The sequence below is a fragment of the Salmo salar genome, chromosome ssa02 (genome assembly GCF_905237065.1).
Source record: "Salmo salar chromosome ssa02, Ssal_v3.1, whole genome shotgun sequence".
In the NCBI taxonomy this organism is placed as follows: domain Eukaryota; kingdom Metazoa; phylum Chordata; class Actinopteri; order Salmoniformes; family Salmonidae; genus Salmo; species Salmo salar.
The window spans coordinates 58,493,084-58,511,856 of NC_059443.1; the positions used below are offsets into that span (position 1 = coordinate 58,493,084).

General features: G+C 43.4%; 1 protein-coding gene across 1 annotated transcript in view; it reads right to left on the bottom strand.

The window, feature by feature from the left end:
• ntn1a (netrin 1a) overlaps positions 1-18,773 on the bottom strand; it is an 85,831-nt gene that overhangs the window by 13,741 nt on the left and 53,317 nt on the right. Inside the window, exons 4-5 of the mRNA XM_014175033.2 lie at positions 15,315-15,464; positions 12,764-12,817 (exon numbers count right to left, since the gene is read on the bottom strand). Of these exons, the coding sequence (XP_014030508.1) occupies positions 12,764-12,817; positions 15,315-15,464 (204 nt within the window). The remainder of the gene's footprint in view (positions 1-12,763; positions 12,818-15,314; positions 15,465-18,773) is intronic.

Below are 18,773 nucleotides of genomic sequence, written 5' to 3' on the forward strand. Positions count from 1 at the left end.
GCTGTAATCACTGCCAAAGGTGCTTCAACAAAGTACTGAGTAAAGGGTCTGAATACTTATGTAAATGTGATATTTCAGTTTTTAAAGTTGTATAAATTAGCAAAAGGTGTTTTTGCTTTGTCATTATGGGGTATTGTGTGCAGATTGATGAGGGGAAAAAAACAATTTAATACATTTTAGAATAAGGCTGTAACATAACAACATGTTTAAAAAGTCAAAGCCTGTCTATTTAGGCTAGGTACTGTACAGTATGTATAGAGCCATGTCATCATCGAATGCTCTGCCACCAGAGGTTACTCAGGCAAAAAGCAAGTTTAGCTTAAAAAAACAGATTATCTATTTAGGCTACTAGGCCCAATTAAATGAGAGATGCATCGTTATTTGTTGAATGGCTACTTCGGCTACTTTGTATGGCAACTTCAGGAAAATGAACCGATCATGGCTAGAAAATAGGAGGAATTTATTCTGCAGCGGTTATGAAAATAAAATAAACAGGAAATAGATTCCTAAAGTGCCTAAAGAAAGTATTCACACCCCTTGAATTTGTTCACATTTTGTTGTGTTACTGCCTGAATTTAAAATTGATTTAATTGATATTCTATGTCACTGACCTACACGCAAGGCCTCAATGTCAAAGTGGAATTGGGTTTTTAGAAATGTTTACAAATGAATAAAAAGTGAAAAGCTGAAATGTCTTGAGTCAATAAGTATTCAACTCCTTTGTTATGGCAAGCCTAAATAAGTTCAGGAGTAAAAATGTGATTAACAAGTCACATAATAAGTTGCACGGACTCACTCTGTCCAATAATAATGTTTAACATTATTTTTGAATGACTACCTCATCTTTGTACCCCACACATACAATTACAAGGTCCCTTAGTCGAATAGCACATTTCATACATAGATTCAACCACAAAGACCAGCGAGGTTTTCCAATGCCTTGCAAAGAAGGGCGCGCATTGGTAGATGAGTAAACAAATGAAATAAACAGACATTGAATATACCTTTGAGCATGGTGAAGTTATTAATTACACTTTGGATGGTCTATCAATGCACCAAGTCACTACAAAGATACAGGCGTCCTTCCTAACTCATTTGCCGGAGGGGAAGGAAACCGCTCAAGGATTTCACCATGACTTCAAAACAGCTACAAAGTTTAATGGCTGTGATAGGAGAAAACGGAGGATGTAGTTACTCCACAATACTCATCTAAATAACAGAGTGAAAAGAAGGTAGCCTGTAGAGAATACAAATATTACAAAACATGCATCCTGTATGCAACAAGTCACAAAAGTAATACTACAAAAAAATGTGGCAATGAAATTCACTTTTTGTCCTGAATTCAAATCGTTATGTTTGGGGCATTTCCAACACATCACTGAGTACCACTCTTCATATTTTCAAGCATGGTGGTTGCTACATCATGTTATGGGTATGCTTGTTATCGGCAAGGACTAGAGTTTTTTGGGGGGGATTAAAAGAAACGGAATAGAGCTAAGCACAGGCAAAATCCTAACGGAATACCTGGTTCAGTCTGCTATCCAACAGACACAGGGAGACAAATTCACCTTTCAGAATGACAATAAAATAAAACAGTTGCTTAACAAGACGACATTGAATGTTCCTGAGTGGCCTAGTTACAGTTTTGACTTAAATCGTCTTGAAAATCTATGGCAGACTTGAAAATGGCTGTCTAGCAATGATCAACAACCAACTTGACATTTTTTTAAAGAATAATAGGCAAATATTGTACAAGCCAGGTGTGCAAAGCTCTTACCCAGAAAGTCTCACAGCTGTAATCACTGCCAAAGGTGATTCTAACATGTATTGACTCAGGAGTGTGAATACTTATGTAATTTAGTTATTTCTGTATTTAATTTAATACATTTGCAAAAAACGCTAAAAACATGTTTTCACTTTAATCATGGTGTATTGTGTGTAGATGGTTGATTTTTTAAATGTATTTAATCCATTTTGAATTCAGGCTTTAACACAACAAATGTGTAATAAGTCAAGGGGTATGACTACTTTCTGGTACTGTATGTCAAATTATTTTAGATTACAAAAAGTAAAATACATTGATTTTCACTCTTCTCACTAATTGCAAATGGCAGCATGTTGTTGTTATTTTTTCCAGTTTTTTGTGGGGGTTTTGGGGAGAAATGATGTCATATCATATCCCCAATTTTGCACACAATACTTGCATGTTTGCAATACAATACTTCAACCGCTAGAAAAGTTTGTTGCGTTTTTATAAATGGCAACTTTTGCGGGAAAATGGGTGCACGCATGTTTAGGGGTATATTTTATATGTACACAACATTTATAAATGAGGCCCCTGAACTGTACTGCGCTGGCTCAGATATTTAGTTTATTCCACCACAGTTTCAGCAACTAGCCAGCCTAGTACTGCATCAGGCCATCCTAGTACTGCTTGCTTTAACTCGGTTTGGTTAGGTAATGTGAAAAGGGTACAGGTTTGTGATGAATTACTGGGACTTTAAGTGTATATCCACACAGCCCACTTCTCTGAGTTAACCTTGACAGAAAAGGTACCATGGCTTTCCTGATTGCCCCACGCTGCGCTGTCACACAGCCAGTCACCTTCAGTAAAGAATGTATGACGCGAGGCCAAACATAGAAATTAAAATCATTTGTTCCCCTTTATTCACTCCACATTTTTCTTCTTTCCCCCTCTAACTGACACACATTGGATCCAGAGTACTGTATCGGCACAGTTCCTTCTAAACTCTCCTCTGAAAAAGTTTTAATAGTGTTATCTTTTCACAAAGTGAGAGATGAGGGAGTGAAAGGGAAGGATGAGTAGAGGAGGGGGTAGGAGGAAGGATAGGACCTTTCAGCCAGCCTGAATATGAACAAACTTCATTGTTGTGACCAGGTCATTGCTCCATGCCTGCCTTACACTTCCCTTTATATTCTGGGTGAATGAGGTTGCCTGGGTAACGCTGAAACGAGGAAAAATGCGCCCAAAGTAGAGGAGGGCGGGAGAGTGGCTATTGGTGTGGGGGGAAGAGGACGAAGCTGGTTGGCGGGGTGAGGGGTTTCAAGTAAACCCAAAATCGTCTCAGCTGATGGGGTTCGAGAAGGTAGTTGTGAGGGGAAAGAAATGGCACAGTAGATGAAATTGAGGAGTCTATACTAGGCAGAGCGGCGCCTGATTTCCATGTAAATGATGACCCGGGTCTGTGGAAAAGGCTGCTTTTGTTTTCCCATAAACCCCCTTGATGGCATCATGATACTTTCCTTTGATAGCTCTCGTTGGCCATTAGTGTACTCCTGAGACGAGCACCCCCAGATCCCCATACAGGACCAGGCAGTCCCCCACCGCGAGGACAAATGTACCCTTTGTATGGGACACTCTAGTCAGGGGAAGTGGAATTAGTCCAGGGGCGCTGAGCTCTATGTACCTCCCCTCTGCGCCTCCTCTCTCCATCTCCTCTCTCCATCTCCTCTCTACGCTCTCTTACTGGGAGGTGTAGTTCCCTTTGTTTCTCAGTTGTTTGAGCGAGGAAGGAGAAACGCTGAGAGATGCTCCTTTGCCGCCTGGATGTGTCAGTGCTTCTTTAGCAGTGGGAGAGATTGATTGACACCCTCTACACAGGAGTTTACACTCTTTTAAGTCCTAGGCACATTTTTCAGACTTTTATCTATGTGGATAAAAGTAGAGCAAAGACCTAGACAGGACCCAGTGACAGGGACCTGCTTAGCTGGAACAAAGAGGTGTAAATAGGGGCATGGGGGAGGCCTTTCTCCTCCCTACGTCTTTCTTCTCCCTGAACAAGACTGATTGAGAAACAAATTGTGGCAAATAAAGCATGTAATTAGATTATAGCCACAGTGCCTGGGCTGTTGGGCTGCTGGAACCATAGCAGTAAGGCTGGACCCTGTCCAAAGAGAGGGCGTTTTCTTCATTGTTTTCTTTCTTTCTTTGTTTCTTCATTTCTTTCTTCTCTCTGGCCGTGTCCAGTGTTGTAGTACTTGAGACCAGTCTCAAGACCAAATATTGAGTGTCTCGGTCTGGTCTCTGTGTAAGGAAAAACAAACTGTTCTTCTGAAATATGAACACAGAACATTTTGAACTCTTATCGTGGCGATATGACACAATTACAGTCATGGTATTGAATTGGACTTTAGCATTTGTCTGGTCTAGGTCTTGACTCAGTCTCGCCCCCCTCCAGCCTCGGACTCGATTTGCTCCGGTCTTGGTCTTGAATCGGTCTCACTTTAGGTGGTCTCGAACACAACACTGGCCGTGTCCAAATACCCATAACAGTAGGCATTTTTGGTATGTGAAAATAGAACGTTTTTATAGTATGTTTTAAAAAAATAGTATGCTTTAAATGTCATGTCATACTCGGTTCGGCTTTTCATCTGCTACAATTTCGCTGCAGACTATTGAGGAAGAGGATCACCTTTTCAGACCCAGGCGTGTTTGACAGCAGTTGATAGTGAGACATGCTGCACCATAATGATAGAATGGCAGGAAAGGGTGCAGTTGTACATCAGATGACGTATTCTCAGTACGGATGAGTCTAGTATGCTGATATTTGTTGCTTATTGAATACATTTTTACTAAACAGTACGTTCCAAATAGTATGTGGTATGGTTAGGACACAGCATGCCGTTTTAGTAAATAGTAGGTAAGACAGATTTCGGACACTGCCTCTCTCTCTTTTTTATTCATTCTATCATCCTGAAGTAAGGGAAAAGTTGTGTTTTCGATCCCAGTGAGCGACAGAGCTGGGAAACAACAGAGAGCGAAAGCGTCTAATTATGATTCATGACATGATGGTTTTGTGGGTTGTTTGTTTTGGGCGGCATGTTCTGTGGAACCAATCTGAAAACAAGAGTGTGGTCATCCCTATTACTGCAAATGAGATTCAGTGGAGTCAGCGGGCAATGATGCTGGCTCCATCCCAACATGCAGACAACAGACGAGAGTGAGAGTGGCTGATGCCAATGTGTTCATGTTGTGAGAGCCAGGCTGAGATTGCCAAGCCATAAATCATATTGTGAGTTTAGCATCGATGATGATGATGACACGCTGATACAATGCTATTACAATGCTATTTTCTCCCCGTTCTCTTTCTCTCCCGCACTCTCAGGTCACTATTTCTCTCTCTCTCTCTCTCTCTCTCTCTCTCTCTCTCTCTCTCTCTCTCTCTCTCTCTCTCTCTCTCTCTCTCTCTCTCTCTCTCTCTCTCTCTCTCTCTCTCTCTCTCTCTCTCTCTCTCTCTCTCTCTCTCTCTCTCTCTCTCTCTCTCTCTCTCTCTCTCTCTCTCTCTCTCTCTCTCTCTCTCTCTCTCTCTCTCTCTCATATTCAACTCGGAGCAGGTAATAAAATCCCATGACAGAACACTAAAGCCCAGTGAGGCAGCAGAGAGTATTAACAGGGTGTGTAGCGTGGACCAGAGAGAGACTCATGTCCCAAATATCCAGGGAGGGTCTCACCGCAAATCCTGAACCCTTCCAGCCATCATTTTCATCATCATCATTGTGGCCCATATCCTGGATCATGTTCATAAGGGCACAGCGTCCCAAAACGTTTTGTAACCGAAAACGAACGCTTCTCATTTGATGACTTTCGACAGTAACTCCCCGTTTTATAACGGTTCTGACTGTTTTCTTCCATTTCGTGCCTAATGAATACCACCCTGGTTGTGGTCCCTGGTTGATATCATGGTGGGCAGCTCAGCTGTTATAATCTCCTCCACATTCCGTTGCTCTACAGACATCTCTGTCAGGCGACGACCAAGGGGGAGTGACTACTCACTATCCGTGTGCTAACCGCACAATATGTGTTTTGTCTGGGCCTTGCCTTCCGAGGTATTCGCCATGCATTCCACCCCTCCATGTGCTCGGGGAGGTGGGGAACCCAGAACACGTCGCTGGAGACAAATGAATACCCCCCCACCCCCCCCACCTCCCTCAACCGAGTCCGATGGGGTTGAGGTAGGGGGGAGGCACCTGCTGCACAGCTGTCCAGCCTCGCCTATAATCAGCCCACCCCAAGCATGCCGGTTCCTATTCATTTCCTTTAGTCCTACCTTACAAACCAAAGTAGTAATAATTTCATGACTCATCACTTAAAGTCTCTCTATCTAGATAAAACTATGTATATATCTGCATATCTCTCTCTATCTCCCTCTACTGAACAAAAATATAAACGCAACATGTAAAGTGTTGGTTTCATGAGCTGAAATAAAAGATTTCAGAAATGTTTCATACGCACAAAAATCTTATCTGTCTCAAATTGTGTGCACACATTTCTTTACATCCCTGTTAGTGAGAATTTCTCCTTTGCCAAGATGTTCCATCCACCTAACAGGTGTGGCATATCAAGAAGCTGATTAAGCAGCATGATCATTACACAGGTGCACCTTGTGCTGGGTACAATAAAAGGCCACTCTAAAATAAAAGGCCACTCAGTTTTGTCACACAATACAATGCCACAGATGTCTCAAGTTTTGAGAGAGCGTGCAATTGGCATGCTGAGTGCAGGAATGTCCACCAGAGCTGTTGCCAGAGAATGTAATGTTCATTTCTCTACCATAAGCTGCCTCCAACGTAATTTTTGAGAATTTGGTAATACTTCCAACCGGCCTCATAACTGCAGACCACATGTAACATTCGGCTTCTTCACCTGCGGCATCGTCTGAGATTTTATCGATGGCAATTTGAATGCACAGAGATGAGATCCTAAGGCCCATTGACGTACCATTCATCTGCCGCCATCACCTCGTGTTTCAGCATGATAATGCACAGCCCCATGTCGCAAGGGTCTGTACACAATTCCTTAAAGCTGTAAATGTCCCAGTTCTTCCATGGCCTGCATACTCACCAGACATGTCACCCATTGACCATGTTTGGGATGCTCTGGATCGACGTGTACGACAATGTATTACAGTTTACGGCAATATCCAGCAACTTCACACAGCCGTTGAAGAGGAGTGGGATAACAATCGACAGATCACCATAAACAGCCTGGTGAACTCTATGAGAAGGAGATGTGTGGTGCTGCATGAGGTAAATGGTGGTCACACCAGATACTGACTGGTTTTCTGATCCAAGCTCCTACCTTTTCTTTAAGGTGTCTGTGACCAACAGATGCATATCTGTATTCCCAGTCATGTGAAATCCATAGATTAGGGCCCAATGAATTTATTTCAATTCACTGATTTTGTTATATGAACTGCAACTCGGTAAAATCTTTGAAATTGTTGCATGTTATATAATTTTTCAGTGTATACATATGCTTCACTAACGACATAGGCACTCGTTTGGGGGACTGGTGGTGAGGTAGCCCTGATAGGAACAACCACATCTGTCACCAATCATGTATTGGATGAGATCCCATTTGTCCACGTACTAAGCCATCCAGTGGTTGGCTCAGTCCAGACCCAGTAATGTATGCAACTATGCATCCTCTGGTTTGGAAGCCTGGGTGGTCCCGCCGGACCTCTGTCCGTCTACCCAGGAATCTGACGTGACCGATACAATCTGTCAGTCAAAGTGCCCCACCTTGCAATCTGCTTGATTTCAACATCTCCCATTTCTATAGAATGTTCATAGTATGTCGCCCCATTCAAGTTGTATGTACAGGAATTCCCCCAGGTGATTACGTTATACGGAGTTACGTGGTCAGTATCATTATACGTTACCTCTATAATGATGTTTACATTGGTCCGATGACACAGGTTAGTCAATAGTATTATAATTGGAGCTCTTTAGCCCTTATTCCGCAAGAACACCTACGCCTTAATGCTCACTCAAATGCAGAGAACCAGGGACGACTGAACTAGCGAGAACTACGGCAAATGATCAAGCGATGTCGAAAATCAAGAGTTCTTGACCAGTCAGTGATTCACTTATGAGGCCTTTTGAAAACCTCTGTGTTCACTGTTCAGGATACAACAAATGAGAACCCACAGTTTGTTTAGTTCGGCCAGGGAAAAACAGCTAATTTTCTTCCCTCACTCAACCTCAAACACGCTCCATAAGGGAAAGTAATGTGTTCACACCAACGATGACAGACCGTGCCACAAAACCAAACTCCCACATCACCCCCTTAGTGTTATTAAGAGAAAAAAGCATGGAACAGAGGAAAAGAAGAGAGGAGAACAGAAGAGGAGAGTCTACCTTTAAACCTACCTAGACAAGATGGAAAGAGAGAAGCAGGAGGAACCAACTTGAAATACTACCCATGAGGGGAAAAGGAATGGCACCGGAGGGGGATGGCTGCCGTTTTACGGGCTCCTGACCAATTGTGCTATTTTGTGTGTTTTTTTTACATAGTTTGTAACTTAGTTTGTAACTTATTTTGTACATAATGTTGATGCTACTGTCTCTTATGACCTAAAAGAGCTTCTGGATATCAGAACAGCAATTACACACCTCAAACTGCACAAATATGTTGTGTTTAATGAGTCTGATGTGAAGGATATTATGTTGCTCCCAGACAAGGGCCAAATCCCCGTCATTCGCATGAAGATAATAAGGAAATACAGGGGGCGCAGATCGGGTTGCCTTGTGAGAATACATCGGTGAGTAGGTAACCCGCCTTTACCATCCGTTCTATTCGCCAACATGCAATCACTGGAGAATAAACTGGATGAGCTCTGTTTGAAACTATCCTACCAATGGGATATTACAAACGGTAATATCTTATGTTTCACCGAGTCATGGCTGAACGATGACATGGATAATATACAGTTCCATGCATCAGCATGACAGAACAGCTTTGTCTGGTAAGACGAGGGGTGGGGGTGTGTGTCTATTTGTCAATAACAACTGGTGCGCGATGTCTAATATTAAGGTAGTCTTGAGGTATTGCTCGCCAGAGGTAGAGTACCTCATAATAAGCTGTAGACTAAACTATATTTTTCATGGCTGTCTATTTACCACCACAAACCGAACCTGGCACAAAGACCACACTCAACGAGCTGTATAAGGCCATAAGCAAACAAGAAAATTCTCATTCAGAAGCGGCACTCCTAGTGGCCAGGGACTTTAATGCAGGCAAACTTAAATCAGTTTTACCTAATTTCTACCAGCATGTCACATGTGCAACCAGAGGCAACCACCTTCACTCCACACACAGAGACGTGTGCAAAGCTCTCCCCGCCCTCCATTTGGCAAATCTGACCATAATTCTACCCTTCTGATTCCTGCTTACAAGCAAAAACTAAAGCAGGAAGAACCAGTGACTCGCTCAATACGGATGACACGGATGCTACACTACAGGAATGTTTTGCTAGCACAGACTGGAATATGTTCCGAGATTCATCCAATGGCATTGAGGAGTATACCACCTCAGTCACTGGCTTCATCAATAAGTGCATCGACGACGTCGTCCCCACAGTGACCATACGTACTATCCCAACCAGAAGCCATGGATTATAGGCAACATCTGCACAGGGATAAAGGCTAGAGCTGCAGCTTTCAAGGAGCGGGACACTAATCCAGATGCATTATAAGAAATCCCGCTATGCCCTCAGACGAACCATCAAACAGGCAAAGCGTCAATACAGGACTAAGATTGAATCCTACTACACCGGCTCTGATGCTCGTCAGATGTGGCGGGGCTTCCAAACTATTACAGACTACAAAGGGAAAACCCAGACATGAGCTGCCCAGTGACGCGAGCCTACCAGACGGGCTAAATGCCTTTTTATGCTCGCTTCGAGGCAAGCAACACTGAAGCATGCATGAGAGCACCGGCTGTTCCGGACGACTGTGTGATCACGCTCTCTGTAGCCGATGTGAGCAAGACCTTTAAACAGATCACCAGATGGATTACCAGGACGTGTACTCAGAGAATGCGTGGACCAACTGTCAAGTGTCTTCACTGACATTTTCAACCTCTCCCTGACAGAGTCTGTAATACCTACATTTCAAGCAGACCACCATAGTCCCTGTGTCCAAGAAAGCGAAGGTAACCTGCCTAAATGACTACCGCCCCGTAGCACTCATGTCGGCAGCCATGAAGTGCTTTGAAAAGCTGATCATGGCGCACATCAACACCATCATCCCAGAAACCATAGACCCACTCCAATTCGCATACCGCCCTAACAGATCCACATATGACGCACTCTCAATCGCACTCCAAACTGCCCTTTCCCACCTGGACAAAAGGAACACCTATATCAGAATGCTGTTCATTGACTACAGCTCAGCATTCAACACCATAGTGCCCACAAAGCTCATCACTGAGCTAAGGACCCTGGGACTAAACACCTCCCTTTGCAACTGGATCCTGGACTTCCTGAGGGGCAGCCCCCAGGTGGTAAGGGTAGGCAACAACACATCTGCCACACTGATCCTCAACATGTGGGCCCCCCAGGGGTGCGTACCTCTCCCTCAACGTGACCAAGACAAAGGAGATGATCGTGGACTACAGGAAAAGGATGGCAGAACACGCCCCCATTTACATCGACGGGGCTGAAGTGGAGCGGGTCGAGAGTTTCAAGTTCCTTGGTGTCAACTTTGCCAACAAACTATCATGGTCCAAACACACCAACAAACTCGTGAAGAGGGCACGAGAACGCGTTTTCCCTCTCAGGAGACTGAAAAGATGGGTCCCTAGATCCTCAAAAAGTTCTACAGCTGCACCATCGTGAGCATCTTGACTGGTTGCATCACCACCTGGTATGGCAACTGCTCGGCATCCGACCATAAGGCGCTACAGAGGGTAGTCCGTATGGCCCAGTACATCATTGGGGCCAAACTTCCTGCCTTCCAGGACCTATATACTAGGCGGTGTCCGAGGAAGGCCCAAAAAATTGTCAAAGACTCCAGTGTCATAGACTGTTCTCTCTGCTACCGCATGGCAAGCGGTACCGGAGCGCAAAGTCTAGGACCAAAAGGCTCCTTAACAGCTTCTACCCACAAGCCATAAGACTGCTGAACAATTAATCAAATGGCCACCCGGACTGCTGCTACTCGGTGTTTATTATCTATGCATAATCCCTTTACCTCGATTAACCTGTATCCCCGCACATTGACTTGGTACTCTGTATATAGCTTTATTATTGTTATTTTATTGTGTTACATTTTTACTTTAGTTTTATTTAGTCAATATTTTCTTAACTCTCTTTTCTTAACTGTATTGTTGGTTAAGGGCTTGTAAGTAAGCATTTCACAGTAAGGTCAATACTTGTTGTATTGATTTGGTGATATTACAAAAAAAAGCATGAAACAGGGAGAGAAGAGAAGAGGAGTGATGGAAAGAGAAAAAAAGGGCTTTACTCTCCGACACCAGCAGTACCCTCACTTCCCTGTCAATCTGATCTGTCAGAGCAGCAGTAGAGAAATGAGAACAGCTGCCAGGTGTTCTCGCACGCTACGATTCCTCTCGCTGTCTGAGAGAGGAACACCACTATGACTACACTTTTCCACAAGCTAGGGGCAAGGGATAAGTATGTGGCCTGCGTTGCCCCCTGACAGGTTCTTGCGTTGACTAACTCGTGACAAATCTTCATTGTCATCTTTGCTCATTTGTAATGTGGTTCTTTACATTCTTTCCTGAATAGTTTATATCACATACCATGTCTCTGGCTTAATATTCAAGTTTAACAGGTGTTTATATAAAAGTGCCATCAAATTCCATTTAATCTCCATGTTAATTAACAAGATTTAACTAAGGAAGTAGTCCATTCAATTATATATACACAGTACTGCTGTGTTTTGACAGTAGCTGGTGGGAGAGTGATGCACACTGTATAATTTGGAAGAATTTCCCTCTCCTTTCCTATCCTCTCTCCTGAATTCGAGAAAGAGCTCGCTTCCCTGATTAGCACCAGAACGCCATATTCCCTCTCTTTTCCTCTCTCTACCATATTCCCTCTCTTTTCCTCTCTCTACCATATTCTCTCTCTTTTCCTCTCTCTACCATATTCCCTCTCTTTTCCTCTCTCTACCATATTCTCTCTCTTTTCCTCTCTCTACCATATTCCCTCTCTTTTCCTCTCTCTACCATATTCCCTCTCTTTTCCTCTACCATATTCCCTCTCTTTTCCTCTCTCTACCATATTCCCTCTCTTTTCCTCTCTCTACCATATTCCCTCTCTTTTCCTCTCTCTACCATATTCCCTCTCTTTTCCTCTCTCTACCATATTCCCTCTCTTTTCCTCTCTCTACCATATTCCCTCTCTTTTCCTCTCTCTACCATATCCCCTCTCCTTTCCTCTCTCTACCATATTCCCTCTCTTTTCCTCTTAGAGAGAGAGACAAAATCAACAGATCAACAATATCATGGCCCAGAGCGTTGCCGTGCCAACACCCCACTGCGTTCCTGTTACACCCCACTGTGTTCCAGTTACACAGTTAATTGGATGAAGAGTGTAAGATTAAAGGAGCTACATCCCAAGGCAACGGCTAATTGATTTAATATTTATGAACTTCCAGCGAGGGGGGAGGCAACGGGGATCCAATTTAAACTGTACTCGTTCTAACTAACATTTCACGTGAAGGAAATGTTTAGTTAGAAGGGGTGGGGATGGAAGAGAGGGAGAGCGGTTCTTTCTGTTTTCTGTTCAGCCTAAATACACACTGTAAACCAAATCCTAGCTACAGGCATTATGAGTAGCCACAGGTGTAGCCAGTGGCATTTAAACAGTTTGATATCAACAAATAAGTCTCAAGAACATGTTCTGATAATCCCATCTTGCAGAGGAATTAGGATCACACAAGCAATATTAGGATCACACAAGCAGAGAGATAAGGACAGACTGGAGCCACTCACCTGCTGGCTCCTCTGTACTGCTGGCTGTGGTTGTTGGAGGAACAACGGGAATCTCTGTTTCCAGGTAAAAACACCGCACAAACACAGACAAAAATGAGCTTCATTATGTTTTAATACATTTGCCATAGGATTAAAGACAACTGTTATTTTGATGAAAGAGTTATGTAAAATAAGACAAGAGTATACAATAAGAGCGTTTATTTTCCAGCAGACAAGCTTTAGTATTAGTGTACCATCTACAGTTTTTCAGTAGATGTAGACGTGCTGTGTGGGGTAACCGTACGAAGGGATGGTTACTGGTTAGGTTTCGCCTGTAGAGATTTACCCTCTCAGCTGTACAGCATCCATATTAGGAAGTCTGAGAACGGAGGACTTCCTAAAATGAATGCCATACAGGTGGAGCTACCTGGCAGATCAGATCAAAGGGGAACAGCGAGATGCAATCTTAAGATCTGGAGGGGACGATAGCAGGAGGGGTGTGAGATCTGTTAACGTCTCTCCCCTCACGCCTCTATTCGCCCCCACGACGAGGTATCTGCGGTTTTACATCCAAGACTTCATTCTCTCAGCTCTACTTCACCCTCTCGTGTCGGCTATTCACAGAGGCAGGAAGTTGACATTGAAGTAAGCCGTGCATAAAGAGAGCTCCTATTATCTCCAAAGGAGCAGGATGGTAACATTAGATGTAGATATAAAACATAATGCATTTTGTTACACTGGCGGCAAAAGGGGGATAAAACCACCGAAACAGGTGAGTAAGCAGTGAGGGGAAGCAAGGACAGAGAAGCACAGATACAGCTGTATGAGAACACATAGATAAAAGGAAAGGGTGGCAAGCTAGATAAGATACACAGGAAAGGAAAAGAGAGTACAATAGCAGTGTACCGTCATGCATAGATGAAGATTCTGCGTGGTAAAGGAAGAAAGAATCAAGTCTTTTGATCAACTCCTCTGATTGGATTAGGTTGCAGGACTTATCCCAATCGGGCAGTATAGTATACAGTACTGTATACTGTATATAAACATTAGGAATCTAAAAGTTTACTAATCATAGGGGCGGCAGGTAACCTAGTGGTTATGAGTGTTGGGCCAGTAACCAAAAGGTCGCTGCCGTACTGCATTTGAGCAAGGCAGTTAACCCTCAACAACAACTGCTCCCCGGGCGCCGATGACGTGGACGCGCCGATGACGTGGACGTCGATTAAGGCAGCCCCCCGTACCTCTTTGATTCAGAGGGGTTGGGTTAAATTCGGAAGACACATTTAAGTTGAATGCATTCAGTTGTACAACTGATTAGGTATCCCCTTTCCCTTAATTGTTTCATTTATACAGGCCTAATTTGTTATTTTCTCATTAAGAATCAAAGCGTCTGTCTTGTGACAAGAAGAAAAATTGCTGCCAGAGGCCATGGGGTTTTTACTCCCTACTGATTACTCTGTGTAACTGCTAATCGACCTGCCAAGCCCTGATAGCCGATCAGGATTCAGCCACGCGTGCCAGATCACATAATAATTAATGAGCCTGTTTCTCATAATCAACTCGTATGGTCTGATTTATGGCCCTCTACATTGGAAAGTATATGAAGTCAGAGATATGACATTTTATCCCTCCCTATTAAAACTGAAATTGGCAAGAGGTTTCAGTATCGCTAAATGTTAATGGAAAGGGCTTTAAAAAAGATTATTTAGCAATTATTGAAGAAACTAAATATTTGTGTTGATCCGATCTGATCGCTGGAACCTCAGCATCTCCAAGTTTCACACCTCCGACTGAGTGGCGTGACTTTCCCAGGAAAATGAAAGATATCAGATTCCAATGGAGTTTGTAGGTTTAATTATCCCCTTGGTTTGGACATTGGCCAAAAATATCCCTTCGGAACAATTAATTTCATAAGAGCTTTTGTTTAACCTCCAAATCATCATTTTATTGACCAAAAGCAGCAATTAAAATGTATTGTTTTGGGGTCTGAAAACAAATGCCGATTGCCCTTGGTCATTGGCCCTTTTCCCTTTTTAGCCAATGAGGGACACTGGTGGATCCTAGAGTTGGTGTTCGTTAACTAGGCTCTGGACTTGGCACTGTTGGATTTATGGGGACTGTCAACATGGGGAGGTTGAGGCTTCACAGAGGATTCTGGGGGATGATTTGTTTATTTTAGCTTTCAGATTTACCGGTTGGTCAGAACACTGTGACTAAACGCTTGTCTGAGGAAACCAATGGAAGAGAGAAAGAAGAAAAGTAGGATTCTGTGCCATGTAGTGTGTTTTTCAAACCAGGACAGAGTGGGGGGGTGGGAGGGAGGGAGGGAGGGAGGGAGGGAGGGAGGGAGGGAGGGAGGGAGGGAGGGAGGGAGAGGGTGGGTGGGTGGTTGGTTGGTTGGGAGGGGGGTTGGTGGTTGGTTGGTTGAGTGAGTTTGTTCCTTTTTGTAAGTTGACAATTTTCTTTGTGGAGGTGTGCATGAAAGTTTCAAGCATAGAGATGGAATGGGCAAAAGTCATATGTGGCTGGTGAGGCAAGTTCAGGCAACTAGGAAAGGCTGGGTTCCACGTACTTATGCAGGGGGCAATGGGCGAGCGGCTCTGCTGGTAGCCTTTAGCGCAGCGGTTGCACGTGATACCAGTCACGCCGTCTTTACAGGGACATTGACCCGTGGTTTGGTTACAGGTTTTGCCAGCAGCACCCACGGGATGGCAATCACATGCTGTGAGGAACAGAAGAGAAGAGGTAAGAGAACACATGTTTGGCGTGGGTGGGGACACAAAAACACGTAACACCCATATACAGAGAGAGCACAGATACAGTACAAAACAACAACAGCAGTGGTGGTGGTAACAACAGGGTTGGAAACGTGAGCGTCGAGGACAGAAGAGACAGTGAAGCTTGTGAGGCTTGCTGCAGGAAGAGTGACAGGACTTACTTGGGTCCACAACACAACAAGCTTGACTTGCAGTGCCATCGCTGCAAGAACACACGAACAACATACACTCAGCATATTCAAACTGGAATACAGTACTAGTTGACATTGACTGCTGGGAATCCTTAGCTCTTTTTTTGTGGGAAAGAAGGAGAATAGAGTAGGCGACTGTGTTTACTAGATGATTAAATTGGAGTGATAATCCTGATTGGCTGTTTTTTATTAATCAGTGGTTTGAGTCTGGAACCAAAATGGCTGTCACATTTCCTCTCTGCCTGGGGAGTCTATCTAAGACATATGCTTCAGGAATGCAACTTTTTTTGGCCTGCACTAGGCTAACCCCAACCCCCTGTCTTTATTTTCAACTAAACCCACAGTTGGTCTATCTTGCCAACTAAACTCACTATATCAAGTTTAATAAAGTGTTCAATAACAGATAAACAGTGATAATATATAATGGTAAACTATAGGCAAAGTCTTTCCTTGTGTTTGTTTGTGCTGTCATATCCAGGCATGGCGTGGTTACCATAACAATATGTCACACATGACGCAAATCCTATATTCTAATCAATACCAGAACTTCTCTATTAATCTTTCCTTTAGTCACCAAGCCCCTAAGCTCCATGAGACGTTGTTGCCAGGGAAGCAGAACTATGTGACTTGGGTCTGGTTGTGTGCATCCCATGGGCTGTGTTCCGTGTTGAATGTTTACAGTATGTCCTATAGAACAACCAACGATGTCGGGGTTTCAGCAAATTACTGGTTTTCAGCCAATGATGTTGGGTTTCAGAAAATGACTTTGGGTTTCAGCCAGTGATGCCGGGTTTTAGCCTGCGGGCGTAATTGTCCTTCAGAATGACCCCTCCCTCCATCTCTCTAGTGTCACTTGTCACTATGAGAATCATCAAAGGTCTCAATTTGAGCTATGCAATTTGAGGTTTTGTGGGTATAAGCGGTTACACTGGTGTTACAGACCACAATGTGTATTCTCATTCCCCATGGTGGGAATGTTATGTGAATGTTGCTTAGCCTCTGCTTTTAACTGGAACTCTACTAAATGACTGGATCTAATGACCAGAGAATGTTGAGATTAGGTACAAGATTTTATGAGAAGCTTTTGTATTTTGGTTGATTCATACAGGCTATGAGCCAGTCTCTCTCTCTCTCTCTCTCTCTCTCTCTCTCTTGCTCTCGCTCAATTCAATTCAAGGGGCTTTATTGGCATGGGAAACATATGTTTACATTGCCAAAGCAAGTGAAGTAGATAATATACAAAAGTGAAATAAACAATAAAAATGAACAGTAAACATTACACTCACAGAAGTTCCAAAAGAATAAAGACATTACAAATGTCATATTATGTCTATATACAGTGTTATAACGATGTACAAATAGTTAAAGTACAAAAGGGACAATAAATAAGCATAAATATGGGTTGTATTTGCAATGGTGTTTGTTCTTCACTGGTTGACCTTTTCTTGTGGCAACAGGTCACAAATCTTGCTGCTGTGATGGCACACTGGTATTTCACCCAATAGATATGGGAGTTTATCAAAATTGGGTTTGTTTTTGAATTCTTTGTGGATCTGTGTAATCTGAGGGAAATGTGTCTCTAATGTGGTCATACATTGGGCAGGAGGTTAGGAAGTGCAGCTCAGTTTTCACCTCATTTTGTGGGCAGTGTGCACATAGCCTGTCTTCTCTTGAGAGCCAAGTCTGCCTACGCAGCCTTTCTCAATAGCAAGGCTATGCTCACTGAGTCTGTACATAGTGAAAGCTTTCCTTAAGTTTGGGTCAGTCACTTTTGATGGCATAGAATGCCCTTCTTGCCTTGTCTCTCAGATCGTTCACAGCTTTGTGGAAGTTACCTGTGGCGCTGATGGTTAGGCCAAGGTATGTATAGTTTTTTTGTGTGCTCTAGGGCAACGGTGTATAGATGGAATTTGTATTTGTGGTCCTGGCGACTGGACCTTTTTTGAAACACCATTATTTTGGTCTTACTGAGACTTCCTGTCAGGGCCCAGGTCTGGCCGAATCTGTGCAGAAGATCTAGGTGCTGCTGTAGGCCGTCCTTGGTTGATGACAGAAGCACCAGATCATCAGCAAAAAGTAGATATTTGACTTCAGATTCTAGTAGGGTGAGGCTGGGTGCTGCAGACTTTTCTAGTGCCCTCGCCAATTCGTTGATATATATGTTGAAGAGGGTGGGGCTTAAGCTGCATCCCTGTCTCACTCCACGGCCCTGTGGGAAGAAATGTGTGTGTTTTTTGCCTATTTTAACCGCACACTTGTTTGTGTATATGGATTTTATAATGTTTTTCCCCCAACACCACTTTATGTATGTTTTCCCCAACACCACTTTCCATCAATTTGTATAGCAGACCCTCATGCCAAATTGAGTCAAAGGCTTTTTTGAAATCAACAAAGTATGAGAAGACTTTGCCTTTGTTTTGGTTTGTATGTTTTGTTAATTAGGGTGTGCAGGGTCAATACGTGGTCTGTCGTACGATCATTTGGTAAAAAGCCAATTTGACATTTGCTCAGTACTTTGTTTTCACTGAGGAAATGTATGAGTCTGCTGTTAATGATAATGCAGAGGATTTTCCCAAGGTTGCTGTTGACGCATATCCCACGGTATTTATTGGGGTCAAATTTGTCTCCACTTTTGTGGATTGGGGTGATCAGTCCTTGGTTCCAAATATTGGGGAAGATGCCAGAGCTAAGGATGATGTTAAAGAGGTTTAGTATAGTCAATTGGAATTTGTTGTCTATATATTTTATAATTTCATTGAGGATACCATCAACACCACAGGCCTTTTTTGGTTGGTTATACTAAATTAGCATACACCCTGAGTCCCTTACCTGTTTATCACCTAGTAGTTTGGTGAATGGGACTACCAGCTCTTGTGGGACTACCACCTCTTGGTCCTCAGACAGAAGGTCTAGGGCGCGCTGGGTGTTTGGACACCAGAGTTTAGACACTCTGTCTTTGGGAAAAAGTATTTTTTTCTTGTATATATTTCCCATTTGAGTCCATAAGGAGTACAATCTGTGTCTTGTGTATGTCCTCAGTGGTTGTGGGGGGGCTGTCAGGAG